Raw genomic sequence first — 26,293 nt, forward strand, 5'->3', positions numbered from 1 at the left:
AAGGTTTATATGGAATTTTGAGAATTTGGTTGGTATGAGGTCAAGAACAAAATGGATAAGAAGGTAGTGTTCTATTGAAAACGTAATAGGGTGCATTCACTGAAAAAATAAATCGCAAAACCGATATTATCTGTTTCGAAGAAAAATGTAAATAAATAGAAAAAAATAACATATGAAGGGCATCGCTCTACACGATACCATTCATATATATATTTTTTAATTTGTACTACTTGGAGTACAAAAAAAAAAAGAAGAGGTGATTTACTGAGAACCGTGCTCAAACGCCAGGCATTTTCACAAATAAAGCGCACTACTTTTTAAAACTAGCCGTGAGTTCTAGGAGTGTCCCCAAACCCCACCGTAGATCTACGTCTAAATTAACAGAATAAATAATTTTTTGCCACGGCCGGATTCGAACCCCTGCTTGAACGTGCTAAGCTAGTCTGCCTCTGTTATGAGTTTATTAGACTACTATATTCAGCTAGTATTGTAATGTTAAAATACTCATCGTTCCTAATTTGATACTTTGGTACGAATATTACATTAATAGAAACTCAAATAACCTTAAGGAGTTAAAAAGTGGACACCATTATTTAAATAAATAGTCGAAATATTAAATAAAATTACAAACAAATGGAAGAAAAAAGTATTAATATAAAATAAACAGTGATAAGAATATAAAAAAATACGCAAACTATAAAGTTACAAATGAACAGGAGACATAAAAAGTAAAAAGAGAAAATTAAATATGAAAAAAACAAAATTTAACACACTAAACGACGGAAAATAAAGAAGTAAGTTGAGAATGATTAAAGGTCAAGAAATAATTAATGAGTAAAGAACAAGTAAGGACCACCCATGGAGCTATGAAGACTATCACGGAAAATCAAATTCAAGGTCATTTTTTATATACATACAAATGGAGACATTTGTAGTGGAGGGGGTCAAAGCGCCAACTTCAGTAGCCTCAGACTGCAGTGTTTCCGGTACTAATCCCACCTGGGGGGGCGGATGATTTTAATTTCTATGGCGGTCTCATGAAATGAGAACTTGACCACCTACCCAAGGTTAGGATAGGGTGAAACCCAGTAGAACCCGCCCTCCTGTATGTCTGGAATGACCTGAAATGTTTAGGAAAAAAAAATACGCCATCGGACCCTAGACGAACACTCAAGTACTCATTGCCAACGGCAGTCACACCTATAAGAGACATGGATACAGCTCACATGTCCACCAACAACGAGAGGAGATTAAAAAAAATTCCTGGATGTAAGATCTTCCAAAACTAACCACGGTAATTAATTTTATATTAGTGAGATTGTTAAATTCAATAATTATATGATTAAAATTTCTATAAATATTTTTTTTAAATAATAAGATATAGTAATTGATTTTTAAAGAAAATGCTATGAAGGAGTTTGACTGGAGAGTTTGATTCGATGGAATTGTACCTTATTGGGAAAGCTTTCCGATCCTAGATCAGCTAAGTCGATTAGGTATCGCCCTAACGGGAAACAGAACATTTCACTTTGGCTTCCCCAAGTTTTAATCACTCCGTCTCGGTCTAACAGCTCTGTTAATAATCGATAAAGCTTCACTTCGATATAGCTATCAGCTTTCAATGTGCTATCGAAAAATTTTAAGGACTCTCAACTTTTTCGTACTAATCATTCAAGCATTCAGTTCATAATAAAAAAAAAAAATGAAAAAGGAAATATTATTGTAAAATTCAGTCATAGGAGCAATTAATATTTGTCCTTTAATATCCCTGAATTATCTTGCATGCATACACACGTCCTTTTTATTTTTTTTTTAAACATATAGATCAAATATAAATCAAGTTACATTTCAAAATTGAAAACTCATGGATAATTACAAGAGAAGTAATTGTATACTAGGATATTATAATGTATTACGATTTAAGACCGTTTGAAAAAGACGTAGGTTAAAATTTTACTACAGTTTTCGACTGAAAAATATTAATATCATGTATTTTTTTTTTAAATTTTGTAATTGCTAATTGGTTATATGTTGTCTGTAGGCTACAAACATGATGGTATACATCACATCACTAGCAGATACAGTAATGTTTGTAAAAGACAATGGTAACAATTTTACCAGAGTGTTTGACTGAAAAATATTAGTACATGGAATTTTTAAAAAAAAATTATTATTGTTAATTGGTTATGATTTAATGTTTAAATTAGTAATTGATTGATATCTTTCTCAAAAAAATTCTCAATTTATACAAATCATTCCTGGTGGAAGCAATTGTGGTGCATTCATGGAATTTATAGACAAACCATATTCAATTCTAGTTTTTATCATTTAATTATGAATACTCTTTATTCACTATTTTTTTAATGAATTGTCCAGCGATCACTTGTTAAATAAATTGTTAGAAGTTTAATGTCTAATTCTGATTCTAGATTGACAAAAATTAGTTGTTTTATTAAAATTAAATCTATTTTAATTACAGCACTAACCCGAAAGATTATAGAACCAGTTTCAAAAAATTGAAAAGATTATATAGAAAGTAAGCTATTATTTTCATTCATTGAAGACACCATTTTTACTTGATTATTTAACAAATTTCGCATTTTTTTTTTTAATATGATTTAATTTAATTTAATTAAAATTAATTTCATAAGGTCTATTAAAACATCATAAAGTAATTAGAAACACCCAGTAATGATATTTACGAAAGCTTTAATTTAATTATGTAATCATTTTTTTTTATTAATGTTATACTCCAGATAAATAAAAATTATCCTGACAGCATAATAAATTGTGGGTCTAGGGACTGACCGACAGAAGTGAAATATTTGGAAATGAAATACTGTATTAAGACTTTATTAATAATGATCAAGCGTTCCCTCTTATAGCTTAGGGCAGAATGGAGTTCCATAATAAAAATAATAATTAGAGTAGAACAGCCATTTACTAAGTCAATTCTACCAGGAATGTTTTTTTATATTGAAACATGAGCCCACTCAATCTGACCGGCAGTTCTAGGTTTGTAAAGCTCCTCTAACCTCCTACTATTATATCACAATTTAAAACTTTTTCTGGTAGAGTTAATCAGCGTTATCTTCGCTTCATAAAGCCATTTTACTCCTGTATATTATTTTTTCTTGAGATGTAGAGCGTCAGTAAAGAAGTTTTACTTAAACAGACAATACGAAATCTGATGATCCCTATAATCAGACAATAGACTCAACTCATTTTCTAAATTCCAGGCGCATCTGTTTCATCAATCCCCTCTTACAATGCATTTGAAATGCACTAAAAGATATTTCACCCTTTATTGTTACCTATCCCCCATGTATCAAACCCTATAACCCATGGGGTTTAATACAAAAACTTTAAATGAAATATTTATTAATCAAATATATAATTATAATATAAACGACATTAAGTTCCTAAAACAAACATGAGGAAGACACGATAAATTATAAAGAGAACATAACCATCAGTTAGTTATATTTTATACCGCTTGCCAAATCTGGGTCACCGAACCTCTGCTTGAGCCAACACCGTATATCTTCCAGACCTTAACCCCTCTAACGTCATTTCCCTTACATTGCTCTTATAATTAATTGCATGCTATGTACGATTCTATTAATTTTATGTGAGATACATAAAAAATATTATGAATGGATATATAAACATTTTATTTTAATATTAATATACACAATTTTGATCCATTTAACTCTCAGCCTTTATTCTTAAATAACTCTCCAACGTTTTTGCCCTCAGACCATTCTCAAGGAGAAAACCTTCAATATTGATGTCATGGTTTTTTAATCTCAATTTTCAGGCTAATTGCCCTTGTCATATATAACTTTTTTTTTTTTCTAAATCGGCCTTAGAGCCGAAACGTTGGAGAGTTATTTAAGAATAAAGGTTGAGATTTAAATGGATCAAAATTGTGTCTATTATTAACAAAATAAACCATTCTCAAATGTTTTTCATTTTAACTGTATTACAACCTTTTATAAATGCGTTCTTATAACAAACTGTTGGTAGTCAAATCAAAATCCATAGTAAAAGTGGTGCGATTCCTGCACACACAACTTTCATTTACCATGCAAAGTTGTATTGAGGAGGAATTTAGCAGTATGTTGCCCCATCCTTGTTCTTGTTGTTGACTTTGAAACTTTTTTATTTACGTGCTGTACACGTATATTTTCGTGCTAAAAGATTAACCCACTTTTGTCAGCTCTTCATCTCTGTTTTGAAACATCGGTTTTAAACATTTTTTTTTTTCCATCCATCCATATTAATGTTAAGTATTTTCATAATACCAGAGCCAGAAAGTACAAAATAATAAGAATGACGAGGAATGAGAGGTACTGGAAGTCTGGAATAGGAATTTCTCAAGACAGTTCAAGAGTAATCCGGAAGAAAGGAAAAATCAAGATAAGAAACATGTCGCAAAGAAATAACCCGACTGAAGATATTGAGAGGTCCAGAAAGCAATTGAGGAGATGAGGACAGGGGAAGATGTTAGCTACGACGATAATATAGTTCAAGAATTTCTTAAATTAAATTAAGGCCGGGGTTAGCAGAAGTCCTATTAAACTTAGTCCAAAGAGTCTAGGGCCAAGAAAGAATCTCTCAGGAATGGGAGCACAACGTCCCTCAAATAAATCCCATCCGCAAGAAAGGAAATCAAGGTTGGTTGCTCCAACTACAGACCTAGCCTGTCCTCCCTGCGTGTAACAAGGTATCTACATTTTGAAGAGTCGGTTAATACCTGTAGAGATCTGATATTTTTCTATGATGACTTTAACCTGTAGGAAGAACAAAGCGCTTAAAGGCCGAATAGTCAAATACAAAAAAATATCTTCAGTCTGAGAAATGTGATAATAATAATATCAATAACATTTATTTATCCTGGGACCATACCCTTTAGAATAATATTACATGCATCGACCAAAGTCATTAGTGCCTTAGAGTATGATAAGAAATTTAAAAATAAAAATGAACTAATAGAACATCTTAAAATATAACTAAAATAATAAACAACAATAGTTTATAGAATATGAGAAATAAAAAAAAAGAAAACAGAATAATCAAAACAATATATCATCTCATAAATCATAACTAACTTCTAATAATATATATGAATAGGAATCAAGTACATTAGAACTAAAAATAATTAAAAATAGAAACAATTATTGTTTGTATAATATTACAGTATGAAAGAAAATCACAAATATGAATGGTAGAAGGATATTTAAAAAATAATAATAAATAAATAGGAAGGCAAACCTTTTTTTTGTTTAGAGTCGTAAAATATCATTTGCCATTGACGCAATTTTTTCTTGCATTTGTTTAATTTAATTTCTTATTTTATTTATTTTTTAAATTTTATTATTATTATTATTTTGTCTGTCCGATGTTATATTTGTGTCAGTAAACATTTTGATTTTAAAAACTGAAAAAAAAACAAACAATATCACTGTTTTATCATATCTGAGGGTTTTTGAAATATCCGGGTTTAATCCTAAGCTATTGAGGTGTGATGTGCAATATGAGTGTTCTTCGAAAATATGGCAAAAATTGTCAAATTATTGTTGCAATACTGACAGTTCGGAGTTGATCGCCTGGTCGTGGTGCCCCCTGCGTAATGGGTTACATTAGCTAAACATTAGCTTTAGAAAAGATTACTCACGCCTGCGCAAAGAAGATAGTTCTGCTGTCGGATTCTAGGGCAGCACTGCTGGCAATAGCGTTTGAACGTCCCTCAACTAACGCTAGAATTATCGCATGCCGGAAATCCATACAATGTAAAAGAGAAATACTTAAAGCATTGGTAATGCAGTGGATTCCAGCCCATTGCGGTATACCTGGGAATGAGGAGGCGGATCGACTTGCACGGTTAGGGGCTAACCAACCACAGCCGCTTCTTCCTATCACTATGGACATGGCGAAGAAATGGCCCGAAGCGCCATAACTGAAAGAGCAGAGGAAAGGAGTAGAGGAGAATGTGGGGGCAAGAACTGGGCGGCATTGCTAGATCATAAGAGGCGCCCTCCATTGACTTTACCAAGAGCGGTGGCAGTGGCATGCTTCAGATTGGCTACTGGACATGACTATTTGCGGCACCACCTGAAGAGAATAGGAGTGGCTGAATCTTCGGACTGCGTCCTGTGTGGAGTTGATGAGATGACTGGCGAGCACATATTTGCATGTGCGGCAACGGCGGACTTGATTAAAGACAGGAGTTATATCGGCAGAGCTAGACTATACTGGGCTGTACGAAACAAAATGGCAGAAATGCCACCTTTGGCGTAGTAAAAAAAAAAAAAAACTGACAGTTCGGACGCGTTTCTTTTGAAATAAGATAGGAGTGGATGAGCCTCGTGTGACCTATTCTCAGCCTGGTCAGTACAACCTCCTCTCTTCGGCATTTGCGACTGGAGGTACCCCAGGGCTTGACGTCCTTTTTAATAATTTTCAGTTTACTCCTTGGGGTTTCATTCCACAAGGATTACCATTTATCCTTGATTTGATTTTCAAAAGGTTTGCTCATTTCTATTGGAGTTAAAATTGCTTTACCCCGTCCCAGAAGCGCGAGTGCTTCCCTTGTAGCGTGATCGACCAATACATTCCCTGCTTTTCATCTATGGACCAAAAATTTAATATTGTTAGTAATTAGAAAATAATAATTATATAAATACCTGTAATAGTTGAGAACTTGAGCAAATACGCCGGGGTGCCTGTCGAAGAAGTACTCGTTGAGAATAGGGTCATAATTAGCCAATGCTTCCGTCAGCCTGGACAGTCTCGTGGCTGGGATCTTCTTCAGGGTTGCTTTGTAAGTCTCGTACCTTATTCCACCCACGTTGAGGATTATTCTATTCTCTCCGTCCATAGCATTTCAGAACGATCTGGAAAAAAAAATCTGGTGTAAATAAAAAAAAAAGAAGCAATTTGAGGGGAAAATGGGGAAGAGTAAGTTGAGGTTTTATAAGACTCTACAGGCTTTGCATGCGATCAGTCCTTCAGATACGATAAAGACAAATATTAAGTTTTTAAAAAAAAGGCCTTATAATAGTCATCATGTAGATCAGTTTTTGTAATGGATTAAAAGTTTAGACTGTTTGTCCAGTAAATGTTGTAATAGTCCCCATTCAAATTTAAAATTTAATTATTGGAGAAGTTTGTCGGCGGGGGAGGGGCGGTCAGCAAAGAACAACATAAATAAACAAAACCATATTTCTTTACTATATGCCGACGTTTCGATCTGAGTTACAGTTCTTCATCAGGAGTTATGGCGTGGAAGGTAGGTCTAAAACTGAAGTAAGGAAGGTCAGTTAGAAGGTAGGCCAGTTTTAGGCCAACCTTCTACGCCATAACCCCTGATGAAGACCTGAAACTCAGGTCGAAACGTCGGCATAAAATAAATATAGTTTTGTTTATTTATGTTGTTCTTGGCTGACCGCACCCCCCCGACAAACTCCTCCAATCATTAATCTACGGTCAACTATCTACACCTCATTAAAATTTAATTTCTTTTTACCGCACAAAAAAGCAAGCCATTATTGTTTTGGCATGACGTCATTTAGACATATATATGTTTTAGGCTTACCTATTCAGTGCGATTTTTGTTGTAATTTATTTCATTTTCTTAGTTCTCATTGTTAGTTAAACAATTAAATGGTGCCGACAAATAACAATCTTATTTATTTGTGCCAAAGTTTCGACCTCAATTTGACATTTCGACTCTTCACTAGGGCAGAAAAACAAAAACGAGATAAAAACGTTAATTAAGAGAAAAATGATAACAAACAAACTAGGAAATATGAATAACAATAAACTAAGTAGATAGTACAATCTACTTAATTTTTTGCTAATTTGTTCATCTTTGCTGACCCCACTCCCTCCATCTTCTCCTCATATTAATGTAAATCTAATTATTATTATTATGCTACCTCGCGTCCTTAAATTAAGGATAACTCATTTATGGAATACCCTGTATAAACATCATTTATTATTATTATTATTATTATTATTACAAGAAACCCTTAAATTTAATCAATTATTGTTATTTGCCTAATTTTTTTATATTATGATTGATTTTTAGTATCTAGTACGGAAAGGAGATAAAATCCCAAAGGACTTCCATCAATCTGCTAATAGATGATTAATTGATGGGAGGACTCAGGTCTGACAGCCTTCGGGGATCATTATCTCCAATATTAATCACTTTTTTTGCCCCCATCTTCAGGGACAGATTAGGACCTGTTCAGAGCCCCTGGGTTTTAAAAAATTACAAAATAATGTTCCATATATTTGTATTTTTTTTTTCAATAATCCTAAACATTTTTCATTAGATCATTGATTGACCTTATGAAATTACTAATCCGGAGATAAGGGTGTGGTAAAAATAACTCAAATAGTAAATAAACTATTTATTATGAGCAAACATTTCGCTCCACGTTTCAGGGCTTCATCAGGGCTGAAAATGATACAAACAATTAAAATTGATTTAATTAGATACAATGAATGAAAAATCCACTTTCTTTTTTTTTATTTTATTTAATTACATCTAATAACCTCGTCATCAGGTATCAACAAACAAATTCAGTTAAAACACAAAACCTGATTAAATATATCTTCTTTTAATATCAAATTTTCTGTTCTCCTTATTAATATTAAATTATGGATATTATAAAAGGAACTTTTATACTGGGAGTAACAGACAAAATTAAAAACACATTTATGGAATATGACAATAATAATCTTAAATTAGGTTTATACAATAACAATAAATTAGGTAATTATCTCAATAATATAAAAGATGAAATTGATAACAAGAATAAAAAAAATGTAATTAACCAAATCGATAACCTGATTGTGAAGGTGTTTATATAGGAGAGACTTCTAAAAAAATTAATAACCAGGGTTGAGCAACACAAGGATAATTGTAATAACGCAGTAAAATTCAAAAATTTAGTATAGTAAATCATACAAGCATATGACAGAAGCAATACATTTTACAAAAACATTGGTAATTAGGTACCAAAAATTTATATACACATCACATAGATACATTAAATCATTTAGTTATTGAATATTTTACAATAGTATTGGTTATTGGAATAAATTTAATACATTAATGTAATGATATAATATAGTATAAAAAATGTTGTTAATAGATTAGTCATCTTTTGTAGAACAGAGGTAAGAGAGAATTGGCTTAGTTTGTTATCAAAGGCCAAAATATCTTTGTTTCAAGAATGTATATTAAAGTTTAGATCTCCTTATCTATAATTAGGTTTGAAATTTTTAATTATTAGTTTTTTATATAATTGACAACACTAAGTTTATAGTTAATAATTTAAGACTAATAAGGAAAACAGAAAATTTGACATTAAAAGATACATTTAATAAGGTAATAATTTTTTTTTAATTTTAAACAAATACAGTGGTATATTTATTAATTGGTGTGTGCATACAGGATGAATAATGTGAGTTTGTTTGTTAGGAAGTAATTAAAGAAAATAAAAAAAAAATATATAAGAAAGAAGACCTTTCATTCATTGTATCTAATTACTTTAATGAAATTCATCCAGTAGAACCTATAACTTTAACTAAAATTAAGTAACAGAGTAAAAAAATAAGATAACATGTAAGAAAAGTATGTCGTGGTTAAGAATGATGTAAAATATTAGATAATTTATATAAAAATGAACAAAGTAAATAAAATAAAATAAAATAACATAAACAGTGAAAAGTATAAATAAACAAGAAATTGAAATAATAAATAATAAAAAGTAGATAAAGCAGAAATAAAAAAATAAAATACCCACTAAAAGACAGAAATTTAATTTTTTTTTCTGTAGAACGATCTAGATCATAATTACAAGAAGCTTGTAACAGATGAACGACTGCGCGTTGCTAAACATCTAATGGTACTGCGGTATATCAACACTACTTGAGCAGTAGGTTATGTCAAGAGACCAGGTTGTCAGGTAATTTCATATTTTCCTTCCTAGCTTCTAATTCCACCAAATCTAACCAGAAATTTAAATCATGAAAAAGAAATTAAGAAAAATTCGAATAACGCTAATTTTATATAAAACAAAATCGCACGTGTTAGAGTTTTTCCACAAGTCTGGAATTTTTTTTTCGCATAAATTTTGCTTGGACTAAATTTCTCAAATAACACGCATATAATGAATGTGCACAAAAATATCTATTTATGTTTCCTTATTTAATTTCCAGTCGAAAATTGACAAATTTGAGGTAAGGCAATGCATTGACTAAAACATGAAGCAGTCTTATTCAACTTAAAAAAAAACAAAACAAGTAAACATAAATGGCGGATGTTGTTGGAATAATATTCTAGTGGTTTGAAATAACTATGAAATAACTTTCTCTAGTTCTAAGCTCGTTGTAGAGAACTTTCAGTGTTATTGTTTATAACTTTGATCCCAAGTCTGCATCCTCACCTTTCATTCTTCTGTCTGACTTTATTATGACTTGTAAAGATTTCAATTTTGTTTGTATATTATATTATATTATATCTGCTATCTATATTATTTTTTAAAAAAACTACAAATCTAATGGACTGATTAATATGAATATACAATTAATTAGACATTTTAGTTTCCATATTGAATATTACTTGTTAGTTTTTTGGTTAATGGAATATACGTATGTAAATAGACGATTGAAAACTTGAGCTAAGAACTTGCTTTTTAAATCTTCAAGATTCAAGCGAATAACCTGGAATCCTCACACCAGACTGAAAAGACAGGAAACTGCACATCGATTTCGACTATTACAGCACTTACTAGACAAACGGTCTAAATTTCCAACACATTACAAAAGACTGATCTACATGAATGTAATAAGGCCAATCTGGACATATGGAGTTGAGCTTTGGGGCTCCACTAAACCTTCGAATTCCTCTCGTATTCAATCCTTACAATCCAAAATCCTTCGAAAAAACCTCAATGCTTCTTACTTTGTCACAAATAAAATTATACATAAAGACCTTAATGTTTCCTATGTAACCGATCTAGCCCGAACCAGATATCACTCCATCCATTATAAACTCTCTAACCACTCAAACCCCCTAGTTTCTAATCTTGCATCCTCTTCCATTCCTGACAATCCTCCGAGGCGCCTGAAAAGAAGATGGCCACGAGACCAACTAATGTAAAATGTCATTAGAGTGCTACCAATGGGTAGTTTCTCTACACGCCTGTAGCACTTCAATTTAATATAGATCAGATTTACTAAATGTATTATAATGTACAATTGTAAATAGCAATAAATAAATATTTAAAAAAAAAATCTTCAAGATTTCTTTAATTAAAATTTAAAATTGAAATGGTGAATTGTAGCTCTTCCATCAGGGGCTGAAGAATCAAAATTTTGTAAAAGACCTAATACCTCTTGCTTTGGCTCATGATATAAAAATAGTAACACAGGAGGTGTCCAGGTGAGCAAAATGCTCAAATGAGAAAAAAAAATGTCATGTTAGAAGTTTACTGGTTAGAGAAACGCTCAGTCATACCGATGTCAAACTAAATTCTATACCCAATTTAGTAAGGAGGTAATAAGGGGAATAACATAAACAAACAACATCAAAGGGTTAACCGCAAGTAGACAAAATAATAAACAAAACAGATGAAATGCTAGTGAAATATAGGCGTTAATATCCCATCATGAGCAGACTGCTCACGGCTACACACCTCCCGGGTTAATTTTGAAGTAAACTTAAATTTAATGACATGTTATAAATATACGTACGAACTAATTACCTTGTGACTAACAAAACAAGAATATTCCATTACATGGTTCTCAGTAAAGCTATAAACTCAATTTTCGAAGTTAATGATGTGTAATTATTATTTCAAAGAAATGTATTCTCCTCTTTCCCGTTCTCTTGAGTGTCTGCGATAGAAGCGGGGAACGTGTTCAGTTTTACGTCACGTGTCATTTCGAAAATACCAGCTATAAAGGGACGTTTCATCAAGTTACGTAATTATTTAGCGAAGTTTAGGTCCATGTTTTATTTATGGAATTATATCTCGCCTGAACAATAAAGATGTTGCTCATCCATTTAAAGACATCTTATGAGGGTTTAAAGACCTATAAATACCTTGTTAACCAGAACTTAATCCCTCGTACACAAGAAGGTATATGAAGTTTTATTATAAACTCCTCTAATTAATTTAAATTTAAAAAATCAGTTGTAATCCTACAACTTAAGTGCCAAATGTTACAAACAAAGTAGGGGGTATAAGATTTGTAAATCTGATAAAATTATGTAAAAATAATAAATAAAATTGGTATTTAACGCAATAGTAATTAGTAAAGCAATAGAGAAGAAGAAAGAGAAAAACTTAATTAAAAAACAACAAAGATGTGCTGCCAACTTCATTGGGTTAGCTACAAAGCATACGTATCCATATTTAGTCAGACATTCTTTTTTAATCTTACAACATATAGGTATAACAAATAAACAATAAATAATAATAGTATATCACTTTTTTATTATTTGTTTAGTCTCTTTGGTTCTTTTATATTTTTATTGTTTTTCATTATTTTTTTATAATTTATTAATTTTTGGTTTGTTAATCCCTCTTTTCTCCCATCTTTCTTCCATTTCAATCCTTTTTTCCCCTAATTTTCTCTTTCGACCCAATGTGACTTTCCTCTTTTTTCCACCTTATTATTCCCCTTCTTAACATAAATAAAACGCACCTAAAATACAGCTAATATTCATTTTAGATAAATAGAATATAAACTCATAGAATATAAATATAGATATGATATATGATATAATTTATAAAAGTAGTGATCGATAGATATATACATACACCTAAAAAATAAATAAATAACAAATAGATAAAAAAAAGTAATAAATATATCTAAAAATAAAAAAAAATATATACAAAAATATTAAAATAACAAGTAAAATATGCAATGAATCCATGTCATCCTTTCTCAGGATGATTATAATTCTCATCAGTTTCCATTCATGTCATATTGGATGATTCCCAGGGAGTAAAGTATTATATTTTACTGTAGGAGTATTACTTATAATATAAAACTTGTATATATATTATAATAGTATTATATTATATTTTACTGTCAAATGTTATTTACATCACACAACATAGTGAAATGGAATTCAATAAATCCCTAGAATAAATCAAATTAAAATGTCAATAATCCTTTCAAATAAAAATATATTTTCATTTGTTGACATGTTTTCATAACTTAAATTTTGTAAAACAGCAATAATAATAAAAATATAATAAGGATTTAAAAAATAGGACTTATATTCAGTTTGGAATACCTATAAAAAAAAAATAGTTAAGAATAATAACTAGAAAATTTGGATTAATATCAAAATAATTTAGGTTTGTCAATGGATATAAATTAGTGATGTGGATGTATATATAGTAAAATATTAATTTATTTGTATGTAAATGTGTAATTTATTTTTTAAATTGAGATGTAGTGTAAAATTTGTTGTTTATAACAATATGTTAATTGTAAAACAGTTGATTTTTATTTTAGAACTTGATAATGGGCAGATTAATTCCTGAAAAGAGAAAGAATAAAGTTTCTTTAATTAATGTTAAGAATTAAGTTACTTTAATTACTGTTTCTTGAGTAATTTTATTACCTGATGAAATTTCACCCAACTTTATTACTAACATTTCTGGCTCGTATGAAAATTTTTGCTGAAGAGGATGAAACCAAATATGAAGATGAAAGTTCTTGGCCAGAATTTTTAGACAATAAGATGGGATAATTCAATTATTTGAAAATTATAAAGAACGCCTCACAATAATTTGATAATGAATGTACTTTTCCGTGTAACAACGTAGAAATTGCAAACTTTCCATTTTTTTCATAAACTAAATTTATGATATTGGCATTATTAATTTTATTATTGAAAAATATATATTGCTTCACTTTTTTACATCGTCTCTTCGTTTTCGTATTTTATGGTTCTAAAATAAAAATTAAGATAGATAAATGAAAACAATTTTTCAAAAAAACAAGGTTCATTGTTCAGCCCACACAAAGTTTGAAGTTTTCGCTCTATGTAATTATACTTAGACGAGGCAGTGCTCTCTATTGGTAAAGTGGATGATTATAAGTAACAGCGCAATCCATCATCCATTGTTAGAACTGTATCTATCATTCTCTGTTAGTTCTCACATGCAGTTTCTGCAGGAGTACTATCCGTCTCTGTTATCTGACAATTCAATGGGAAACGAATCTAGTTAGAACTATAGGGCCGAACCTGGCACAGGAGAAATGCACACCAAAAGCCGGTCATACATGCTCAGAAATATCAGTAACAATAAAGTTGATCTAATAGCACCATATTTCATCATTTCACATTTCGGAAAGTTATCCCATCCCCCTTCCTGCGAGATGGCAGGGTAGGAAGGGCCCCCAAAAAGGCTATCAAAATCACCCTATCTTAAGTCCTTTCTTCTCTTGACTTCAAGAGAGTTTTGAGTTAAACCTCAGATTTAACACAAATCCATCTCTGCAATAGTCTTAATTTTCCCATTACAAAACTTCATTAATTAACTAAAAGATGTTATATAAACTTTTAACTAACCTCCCAACCTCAGCTATAGTTCTTTTCTATTCATTATGGAATAAGAAAATAATATTAAATAAACAAATCAATGTTTCGTCAAAAGAGAGATTAAAAATCGCCCACAGAACGGATAGGTCATATGCTACGTACTAATTGAACAGTGGCGAATAATTGATAAGATAGAGAGAGAAAAACTTAATTCAAAAGTTACTTAAGTTGTTATACCCAACTGTATTGGGTTGCTAAATCCACACAATACTTATACCAAGTCGGACAGTTTGTTGTTTTTAACCTATCTATTCATTGAAATATTTCCTTTAACTGACTTTTTTCTTTATTTCCCTGCATTTGTACACTTATATAATTTTTTTTTTAAATGCATATGTTTCTTAGTATAAAGTGATTTACTACGATGACTATTATATGTCCTTGGTTTGACTCCACACTGCTATCTAATGATAAATATATGATAAATAAATTGATAAAATAATTTGTTTAACGGATCGAACATGGATAGCAGATCACTGGAAATGGGAGGGCTGAGAGAGTGAGATAGGGAGAATAGAATTGTCAACTAAAGAAAGAAAAGAGAAGTAAAATGAATGAAATAAAATAAACCAAAATGTGATTGTAATTAGTATTGTATTTAGCATTTGTAGTATTAGGATTTGAAGAATAGTATTGATTGTGTAGGAAAAAGGGGAACAATTTTTTTTTGTTATAACATACGAATATAAATATTGTGTAGATTTCCGATCATGGATTGATTGGTAGGTATGCTGTGTATTGTAGCAACCTAATGTAATTGAGCAGCATGGCTGAATAAAGAATTTCTCGATAGGCGTAGTAAAGTAAATTTATAATATATAGAAGTAATATATAGATTTTTTTGATTTCATCAGTTTTGTTGTTTTATTTTTTCTTTCTATAAAAAAAAAATATCCTTCTTTTCCTTATTACTATTCATTTTTTTATCTATATATCTAATTATATTTCCCCCCTGAACCCAATACATCTTTCCTTTTTTACCTCTTTAACAAACATAGAATAAACTTAAAAATAATAGAAAACATAAAAAAACCACATTAAAAAAATTTTTTTTTAAATTTATTTGTTGATATTTACAACTGTATAAAAAAATACAACCAGTAAATTTGATCATAATGGCATAATGATATGATACAGGATGTAGAGAAACTACCCAGCAGTAGAACTCTAAAAACAGTTTACAATATAAGGTCACGAGGCCATCTTCTTTTCAGGCGCCTTGGAGGATTGCCAGGAATGGAAGAGGAAGCAAGGTTAGAAACAAGTGGGTTTGGGTGGTTAGGGAGTTTATTATGGAAGGAATAATATCGGGTTCGGGCTAGATCGGTTACATAACATTAAAAATAAAATAACTATATGTACACATAAAAATCTATCATATTTTCGCTCATAAGTACTACTCAATTGTAATCTTTAAGTAAAAACTCATCAATTATCTACATTAGAGTATAACTATACGCTATATAACTATACAGCATACATCCAAATAAAGATAATAAATATAAAATATAAAAAAAGTAATAAAGATAAAATATAATAGATAAAAACTGTAATAAATATATTCATAAAAAAGTAATCAAAAAAAAAATTGTATAATAAAATAAATTTTAGTCTCACAATAGTTGATATTTCATTATAATCCCAATTACAATTTTACGACATCAATTTTAGAAAAGTTTATGCAGGCTACTCGCTCTACGCCCAGGTCATTAATTTAAGTCTACAATTACCCTATTTTGTCAATTCTTCATATTTTATTAAAAATTAAAACTTTTAATCACAGTTAATTTCCACTATTATAATTTATCACAACAATCTGTTGTGGGCAGAATAGCCTGCATAAAGATTTTTTTTGAATTGATGTGGTTCTAAAATTGCCCTTGAGGATGGTCGAATTGGCCGAAACGTCGGACTTAAAAAGAAATATTAATTGGTTTGAGACTAAAATTGGATAAATTTATTTTATTAAACAATAGTAACCAGTTCTAAGAAAATGTAAAGATTATACATAGAGAATGAAAGTGTTCTAAACACCAATTTACTTATAAACATACATTATAATTTATCTAAAGATGTAAGACACTTAAAAAAATTGTTGAAAATTCTAAGACGATTAAAAAGGTCCTAGTGAAGGAAAAAATGCGCTGCTAAGCTCTTGTTGATTTATGCTAAATATCTGAATCTCCTCCAAGTTTCCATGATGTTGGAAAAATAATCTGTATCAGGCTTAAGTAGTAAATCTTATTCATTGTACCCTTAAATACTTGTAGATAATGATTGTTAAATATCCACTCTAATCTGTGAACCATTTAATGGTATTAATTATACAATCTGACGCTAAGGATATTTTTCGGTATTGTAACATGTAAATGAATTATTATTAATTATTTTAAATTAAAACAATAACAGTGAAACGAAGTTTTCTTGTTCTTCTAAGATGAGTAGAAAGTATTTTCCAATTTTTGCTATATTCCTTCGAATTGTGTGGTCAAATGTGCGTGATTTCAGGTCATTTCATATGGCATGTTTTTATTATTTCATAAATTCAAATTGGGGCCAGTGGACTTTTGTTGTTTACTACTATTATGTTTACAGATTATAATGAGACGTTATTAATCCTCTCTTTTTTTGATAATATTTACTATCATTCCATTTGATTACACATTGTTTATTATAACATCAAATATGATAATGGTAATAACAGTAATTTTTTTATGCGTTTAAACTATGCCACACGCCAGCCCAAGCTGCAAAAATCATTATCACGGCGATTGGGGAGTGTGTTGTAATGAATTGACCATTTGCCTGTGGTTTGACAATTTTTTGGCTGGTGACAGATTTGGATAACTAACCCGTAGAGAAACGTGCTTTTAAAAAAGAAAAAAAAAGAAAAGATAAGTATTATGAAAAGAAAAAAGTCGGTCAGGCCAATGATTAAATATCGAAAAAGAACAGGACACACACCAAAACCAAATTTGCGTCCAGACAAATTATTATGGATAATAATTCTTTATAAATGGAAGGAATAATTTATTTTATCTTTTTACAAAGAGGTGAAACCATCACCATCGTACCACAGTGATACTGATATAATGCACCGAAAAATTGTCAAAAAAACAACCCGCATTGGTTAATTAAAAAAGATCTATACTCTTATACGGAAACGTGACCAGAGCTCATGTTTATGGCAGACAGTGAAGAAACTAAACGAACTGCATTATGCAGTCCTTCCATACCTTATTCTTGTCCTTCACCCACCTTATTCTCCTGACTTATCTCCTATTAAATTTTCATGAAATATATGAAGATGAATAATGTAAAGCATGCAAACAATGTTTTTATTATTTTTTTCATGATACAATTCAATCAAGATATGCAATATTTAATAGGTTTAATGGATGTAAACAGGGGCCCGGGGGATAGTAACACAGCGCCTTATTCACTGAGCTACTCGCTCTCTGGTGTTAATAAATATCCTGAAAATTAAAGTTATTTTTGGAATGTGCAAATATGTGACTGGACAAATATTTGCCACCCCCCTCCAATCTCAGAAACTAAATGATTTATAAAAATAAGTTTTGACCAAATTAAGTTAATTTTTTTATTAAATACTTGGTTAATCAGAATAGAACCTATACTTTTACACGAAAACTCCATACCTCATGTTTCACAACAGACAGGACAGTGAAGAAACTAAACGAGCTGTGTTACGAAGTCCTTCCACACCCACCTTATTCATCAGACTTATCTTCAATTGAATTTTCATGAAATTTGAAATACTTCCTTCATAATTAAATTTTAAAAATTATTCTCAGATAAAAAAACTCATTTTTTAAATTTATTTCTTTGCAAAACACTGAATTTTTCAGTAGTGGAATTGAAAAGTTGTTTACACGTTGGGGAAAATGTATTGAAAATGAGGATAAATATTTTGAATAATAAAAATGTTTTGATTTTATAAAGTTATTTCACTAAATAACCTAGTACAATCATGTAAACAAGCACAAAGGATTATGGGGCTTGCGTTAACATCGGTTTCACTTCCTTTTAAGATAAGAGTGTTTGAGCAGGCACGCACCCTCATGAGAAACTATATGGAGCTTTAGTTGATGACAGTGTGGAAACAATAATTTTATTTTGAAGGAAAACTACACCTCATTGTTATCCATCTTTTATTCTTCATATCATTTTTTAAAAAATATATATTATAATCAGTCATACCCTTAACATATACCCTTAATAAGTAAAAAATGATTAAATAAAAAAATTACAACTTTTAAATACGCCAATCCTTAAAATCCTTCACCATCAAAATAATTAATAATAAATCGTATCCATTCAGATAAATGTCAAAACATTTTGGACAATTTAAGGGTAAGTGTGGAATAACTTCAAGAAGTCTTTGCTGAGCTCAACTGAACCCAACAAAAGGTTTCTTCGGATGTTTAATTTAGAGTTATTTACGTTAAATAGTTCTCGAGATATAGATTTTTAAAAAGCAACATTTCATAAAAATGTACTGAAAGATAAGTAGTTTGTGTATTTATTTTGAGAAGTCTATATCTCTGGCACTATGTGGAGAACTATGTGCCGTATATATGTCTATTAGCACTCATATTAAAGCTAGTTTAATGTACTATAAAGTAGTTTATGACCTCTACCTTCGTAGGAATAGTAGTTTTCATAATATTTTCTAAAATAAATTGATTTCAAGTCGTTCAGAAATAAGTTTGATTTATGAAAAACTTTATTTCAGAAACCATAAGACAAACAAACGTAAGACACCACTTAAATTAAAGCTAGTTAAATTTACCATAAAATAGTTTATAACCTTTATCTTTGTATAAGTAGCAGTTTTTATGATATTTGACCTAATAAATTGACAAAATGTTAATTTGTAGTTGTTAATTATCCCCATATAAATATAAATTTGGCACATAAAAATGAAAATTTATTTTAGCAAATATCATGAAAACTACTACTCCTACGAAGATAAACTTTATTAACTACTTTATAGCTCATTAAACTAGTTTTAATTTGAGTGCTAATAGATATCTGTACGTCGAATGTTTTTTGAGATATAGTTTTTTCAAAATAAATTCACTAACTACCGATCTTTCTGTATTTCCCATACATTTTTATTAAATGTTGCTTTTTAAAAATCTATATCTTGAAAATTATTTAATGTAAATAACTCTATTAAGGCTTATATTTTAGAAAATTTACTCTACTTTAAATAACATTCTCTTAGGTTTTCTAAGGTTGTTGCTATTATTTAAGATATAGAGCTCCGAATGAAAAATTATTTTTTTTTATAGTTTTGAAACAGCCGCTTTTATTCCCCCTGCCTATACTTGGCAGATTCATAAATGTTGACTATTAATTATATATAGTTTTTATTAAAGTAATCAAAATTGGGGTGAGATAACTGCCTTTTTTCCCCTCTTGGGCTCTTGTACTATTACACACATATCTATTCATTCAAATAAAATTCTAAGCAAAGACCGATGAATTTCAGACGAAAGATATACAGAGGTGGAACTGTGTTTGATGAGACAATATTGCGTCGAGTTGAGAGACACATCTGCTTCCTGACCGCAATAATAAAACCGGCTTTGATCTTCTCTTGATTTCCTAGGACTGCTTTAATTATAGCTAAAACAAGCCCTATTTCCCTCCAACCGCAGGGCAAAGGACAGATTTCAACCTTATATGTGGGTGCTTTATTTGTCAATGACCGAGAAATGTAATATCCATATAAACAAATAGTATTCAAATGTATGCAAAAGGTGAATCGAAATATAAATATTTCTCTTACTTTTATTTATTTTATATATTACTGTTTTATACTTATCCTTTTTTATGCGGTACCAACCCCAAAAAAGGAACTATTTTAATTGGGTAAGAAACATTGAGCTTTTTTTCGCCAACTGATCGTATTTACTTGTATTATTTTAAAAAATGTGAATTTTATGCGTTTTTTTTTTTAGAATTGATCATAAACATTAATTTTCTTTTACAACATTTAATTAAATAACCAATAAATTATGTACAATGTATCTTGACGCCAACATTAATTAAATTATAAAATCAATACATTTTTTTTTTTAAATTAAATTTATATTTGTATAAAGTAGGAAAATTGTAATGGGGTAGTTTGAAGAAACCCCCACAAAAAATTTGAATTGAGACCTCAAGATGTTGCTATCTATTGGCAAACATATGAAACAGTAGGATTTCTGAAGCCAATAGGTGTGTATAAGATAAGAGAGTGAATACAGTCTCATTTGAGAAAGAACATTTTGACCCATATCCAATTCACTACGAGTGAGTAGCTCATCACAACACTTAGGCAAGAGGGACAGAGGTAGGATGAGAAAAGAGAGCTTAGTAGAAGATCCAGTCTTCGAGTTTCATCATAACATCAATAGAACATCACCAATCAACCACCAAGTAAACCACAATATCTTCTATAATCCCATTTAATTTAACTAACAACTAACCCATACAGTACACCCCTTTGCCTTAATAATATGTAATGAGTTGCGTTTTAAATCATTCACGAATAGAGATGCTTAACTCATTTTAAATCCATTATATACAATCAACTCCATTCATATCATCTTAGCAGAAAATTATAATTAATTCGGGTAATATCCCCCAACATTGTAACTAAAATGAAAATCCGGGAATATCTGAATTAAAAAGCGGGAGTTTATATAAAACATCATATTTTTTTTTCAGGTTTCTGTAAAAACCATAAATGATATGAAATATGGAGTATATTACAATCACAAACAAGAAAGCTTGTATCATACTAAAATAACTACAATGAATGTGACATGGTTGTTTTAAAATAAAGTGTTAGAATGCATCGTATTAAATTTAACGCTGTTTTCCTCAATTTTCCAAGCATTTAAATTGAATATTAGAGAAATATCGTGTTCAATTACATGAGAATAAAGACTAAACTACGGACCTCGTAAAACTTTTATTGCTTGTAATAAAATAATACATAAAGCCATAAAGCCTGGAGGTTTGATTACACAAAGGCGTGGTATATAACAACGTTTAATATTGGTTGGGCATTAAATTGTAATTACATGTGATCTGTTCTAATTTCAGGCTTCCTATCTTGTGATTTACTATTACCTACAAAGAGTCATTTAGTGTAAATAAAGTCTGGAAATTTATTATATGCCTCTGCTACAACGTTTATAACTTTAGTAGCTATTGATTTTAAAAATCAATTTTAGATATTAAATACATGTGTGACTTACATGGTTAATATAACAGTAATACTTTCTTTTTAACACTTGATTATAGGGATGGGGAGGGGGAGGGTATAGTCTCGTGCAAAAGATACCTCAAATATTTACAATGTTATCAGAAAAAAATAATTAAAATAGAATAAATTGATAAAAATAATTATTCTTAAGAAGAGAAAAAAAGAAAAGTGAATCACAAAAATAATGACATTTATGGATTTAATAAAATAAATAATTGACTTCTAATGGGAAAAAAATTTTCAGTAAACGACGAAAAGAAAGAATAAATAAATAAAAGAGAAGTAATATCAATAATAGAATTGATAAATATGGGATTTATATAAGAGGGTTTTCTTCAGAAGCTTTGGCTTCAGTCTCCGGCAAGAGTTCTAGGCCACTGTACCTTTAACTGTAGTTAACTGGGAGTGGAATTTTATGGACCGTTTTTTGATATAGTCTTCTATTGACATTGTTTCAAATTCAATATTCAAAATGTATAATTTAAACATTTTGAATATTGAATTTAGCGTCAATTATTACAATAATAGGGACTTGTTAATTAAACTAATAAACTAATTTAACATTATTAATATTTAATTAAGTTACCAAAGTCGAAATAAACCTATAAAATATGTAAGTTAATTTATTTGCTTAATGTTTGTTTTAGGTTCCATATGGAACTACAGGGTTAGAGGCACCGTATTCTAGAGTTCGTGGTTACATTTCCTGGTACAGGTTGTTCTCCTTTAGGAACTTAAACAAATTATTCCAATTTTGTGGCAGTAAGGCTTGACGTTGTCCCCGGAGGCCAAAAGACGTTCTTGATGATTCCAGCCGCGAAAAGTGTTCCAGGGGATATGCTCCATCGTCAGGGTAAATTTACAACTATAACATGACGGTGAAGGATTTCTTTCAAGAAGGTGCTTGTGTGTTAATCTTGTTGTCCGATCCTGAGTCGCGTTGTGCTGGATTGTTCTCGGCGATTTTCGATAATTGGCAGTATAGGTTAGTATCACCAAGTATTGTCTTCATTTTATTTGTTTCAGGTACCTTGGACCAAAAACAGCGCCATGCTTCCTTGCATTGGGTCAGAACCGATTTATGGTAATCATACAGCACCAAGTTACAACCAGGTACTGGAAATAGGGTGCATGCTTCTTTGGCAGCTGTGTCAGCCAGTTCGTTTCCCGTCATACCTGCATGACTGGAAACCCACGGGATATTTTTTATGTAATTTTTTGATTGAAGTTAAATTGGAAAAAACAATGGAGTAGTGGGAAATTTGAAAATTTTGAATAGTCTTGAGGCTCGAGTAGGAATCACTACAGATCACAATGGAGGAGCCGTTTACTTCATGTGCTAGCGTTAATGACAAATAGATTGCATATAACACTGAGAATGTAGGGGAAAGACTGAAGCGGATAGTCTCCGAGGGTAAAACTACTGAACAACCAACAACATTAAAGTATTTTGACCCATTAGTGTAGATACATGTACAGGCCTTGTAGCTAGAGAGAAGATTTAAAAAACATTGGTTGAGTACTTCAGGAGGGTTGGATGATTTGTCGAAGGGTTCTAAGGTGAAATCAATATGTATAAATAACCTATAAAACAAAACCAATGAGGGAAATAAAAATAATGATTTTTTAGTCCTCTTGTTGTTTGTGTTTTATAAATTAATGTTGAAGCTGTGATATTAAAATTAAGACTGACCTTGATGATAGCCAGACATTAGACGTGTAATATATTTTAATAAAGAAGGTTAGGACTATTTGGATATTTTTTGTAATGACTAATAAAATTACAAGCCTCGATAAAAATATATTTATCAATAATATAATCAATTATTTTGTCTTAAAACAAAATTATGTTTTACATCTGGAATAAGGATGGAAACCATTAAAGTTAGACTCAATATTGCCTCATTTAATTGTCACAAATTTTAAATCTGCTGACTTCTCAGGTAAATTAAATTAATCTCGGTAGAAAGAAAAAACTGCTGATTTAATATTCGCTGTTGAAAAACTAAATCACTGCAGATGTCTAACCTTTTTAAAAGGAGGAGCCTCTTCATTAGGGAGGGCGACTGGAACAAAAGTCTCACCTTAGCCAACCCTTAGCTGACAAAGGCTCTTAATTGAGTTGTCCTTACCTGCTCAGGAATAATAGAGCTACAGGATCTACAACACTTCTTGGCGAATGATACGCTAAAGTGTTCTTATCATTAATGTCTTCAAGAATTTTTTTTTTCTAGAAAATCGAAGGTTAATATCTGGAAGCACTGTAGTCTGATATTGAGACATTTATATCTCCATTCCATGTAAAAAAAAAAAGTTTTAAGAGAGTGAATAGTGAACCTCAATTTCAGCCCGCTGTCAGGTCCATGGCTTTCGAGGAACAGGATGTGAGGGACATCGGTTCACTCAGCTCTAGTCAACTAACTTTTTTGGGACGGGGTTCTTCCGAAGCCACGGAAGTGGAAACAGCTTACCTCGAATTTTTAGGAAAGGAAAAGTTTTCGGGGACTTGTGGTTGAAGCCGAACCAGGGAAACATAGCTGTTTCTCTTTCATGCCTGTTATTGAGCTCATGTTTTCTTCATTGTAGGATTTGGTAGACAGTCAAAATTTATTTAGACAACGTATATTTTCTACGTTAAATAGATAAAAAATGATAGGTTTGCGGAGCCTATCCTATTAAAAAAGGTATATTTCCTAATTTACAATATTTCATACAAAAAATAATAAAGAATAAAGTTTTGCATTAACTAATGGTTAAATAATATATTTTATTATATTGGTCGAGACATCATCCAAATTATCCCAATCTTCTTTATTTTAGAATAAGAATTAGAAATGAATTTATTTCTTAAATATTTACAATCTGGAAGAAATTATACATGTATAAATAATGTCGTTTCACCCACACCAGTCTAGTTCATCATAACTGTACGTTGATTTAATATAATTTTTTTTTTTTTTAACTGATAGATTTATTTATTGATAGATATTACAATCTGCCACACAGTTGTGGGCAATAGGTAATATTGATGAATGATCTCATACATACTAAAATAAAAAATAAATAAATAAATAAGTAAAAAAAAAAAAAATGAAATAAAATAAAAAAACTCTCTTAAAATATATTTAATATAATAACAATAAATAATAATCCTTCATTACATTTTATAATTTAATTAATTCATACCTACATCATCAATGAGACCATAATAAAAAGAAAAAGGAAAAATATAAAGAACAGCAGTAATAAAAAGAAAAACAATTAGTAGAACTGGCCAATAATTATCCCTAATCATATAACTTGATTAGTGTGTGGATCATCACAGCTTAAGGGATCCCGTGAATCGTATGCTAACATTTAAATTTAAATATGTACCGCTACAATCCATGAAGGGTCCAGGGGTACTGTACTTAGTGAAGAAGTACTGTTACTAGACCAAGGGTTGTGCAAGGTGGTGATTTGGTCAGAATCATGCACGACCGCCAGATTATTACCCAATTTGAAAGGCTCGGTGGACCCCAGTAGGGCTCCAGAACCCAGAGGAGTTGACTCACGGCTACAGTGTAACAGAAAACAATTTTCTTCCCAGCCGGATTCGAACTCAGGTCCTTAGGGTTAGTAGCTACGCGCTGTACCCCGTGGCTACCGCGCTCCCTGTATGCTAACATTATGAACAAGTAAATCTTTTTAACTTTTTCTATGCTATCAATTTGAAGTATATCTTGTATTTTGTGTATATCCTTGGGTGCAGAGAGAAATACTCGTAAATATTTGTGTCTGTCTTATTCGTGTCTATCATTGTGTCTGGCTTTTTTATAGTAGAGAAGGATGAGGAACAAGCTGTTAGAAATAAATTGGTCACAGAAAGTGCAGGTTTCCTGGGATTTGAACTAGAGACTTTTGTTATACGAGTAGCAACACAACGTTCTTAATTAAAACATATTACTGTCCAACGCTTCGGCCGATTTGGCCATAATCAAGGAGAATCTAATAAAATACCAGCTCATTATTAGGTAATTATAATTTAATACTCAGAGAACCAAAACATTGTTAACATAATTTCCATACCTTGATTTTAGAATCACAGACAGATTGATTAATAAAACTTTGCAGGCTATTATGCCGAATCAATTAAACACAGTTAAAATAAACTGATAAAACACAAATAATAATAGAAAACATAATTCTTTACTAATAAATTTGCACCATTCTATGTTTTAATTTAGCTGTTTGTCATAGCATTTATTGATAATTTCTATCCATCAAAATTTATTTATTTTTTTTTTTTTACTATTCTTAACTAATCACATCACATAACTTACCTCAAAAACAGGTTTGGGAGTACTATCATATTATAC

At 30.5% G+C, this 26,293-nt stretch overlaps 1 protein-coding gene across 1 annotated transcript in view; it reads right to left on the reverse strand.

Annotated features, from left to right (window-relative positions):
- The window catches only part of LOC106686063 (potassium voltage-gated channel protein Shaw), a gene marked incomplete in the record, with an annotated part of 559,367 nt that overhangs the window by 263,119 nt on the left and 269,955 nt on the right, over window positions 1–26,293 (reverse strand). Inside the window, 1 exon segment of the mRNA XM_067045426.1 lies at window positions 6,690–6,899. Within this exon segment, the coding sequence (XP_066901527.1) occupies window positions 6,690–6,883 (194 nt within the window).

Source organism: Halyomorpha halys, unplaced genomic scaffold, assembly GCF_000696795.3.
Source record: "Halyomorpha halys isolate HHAL.00 unplaced genomic scaffold, Hhal_1.1 Scaffold770.1, whole genome shotgun sequence".
Classification (NCBI taxonomy): domain Eukaryota; kingdom Metazoa; phylum Arthropoda; class Insecta; order Hemiptera; family Pentatomidae; genus Halyomorpha; species Halyomorpha halys.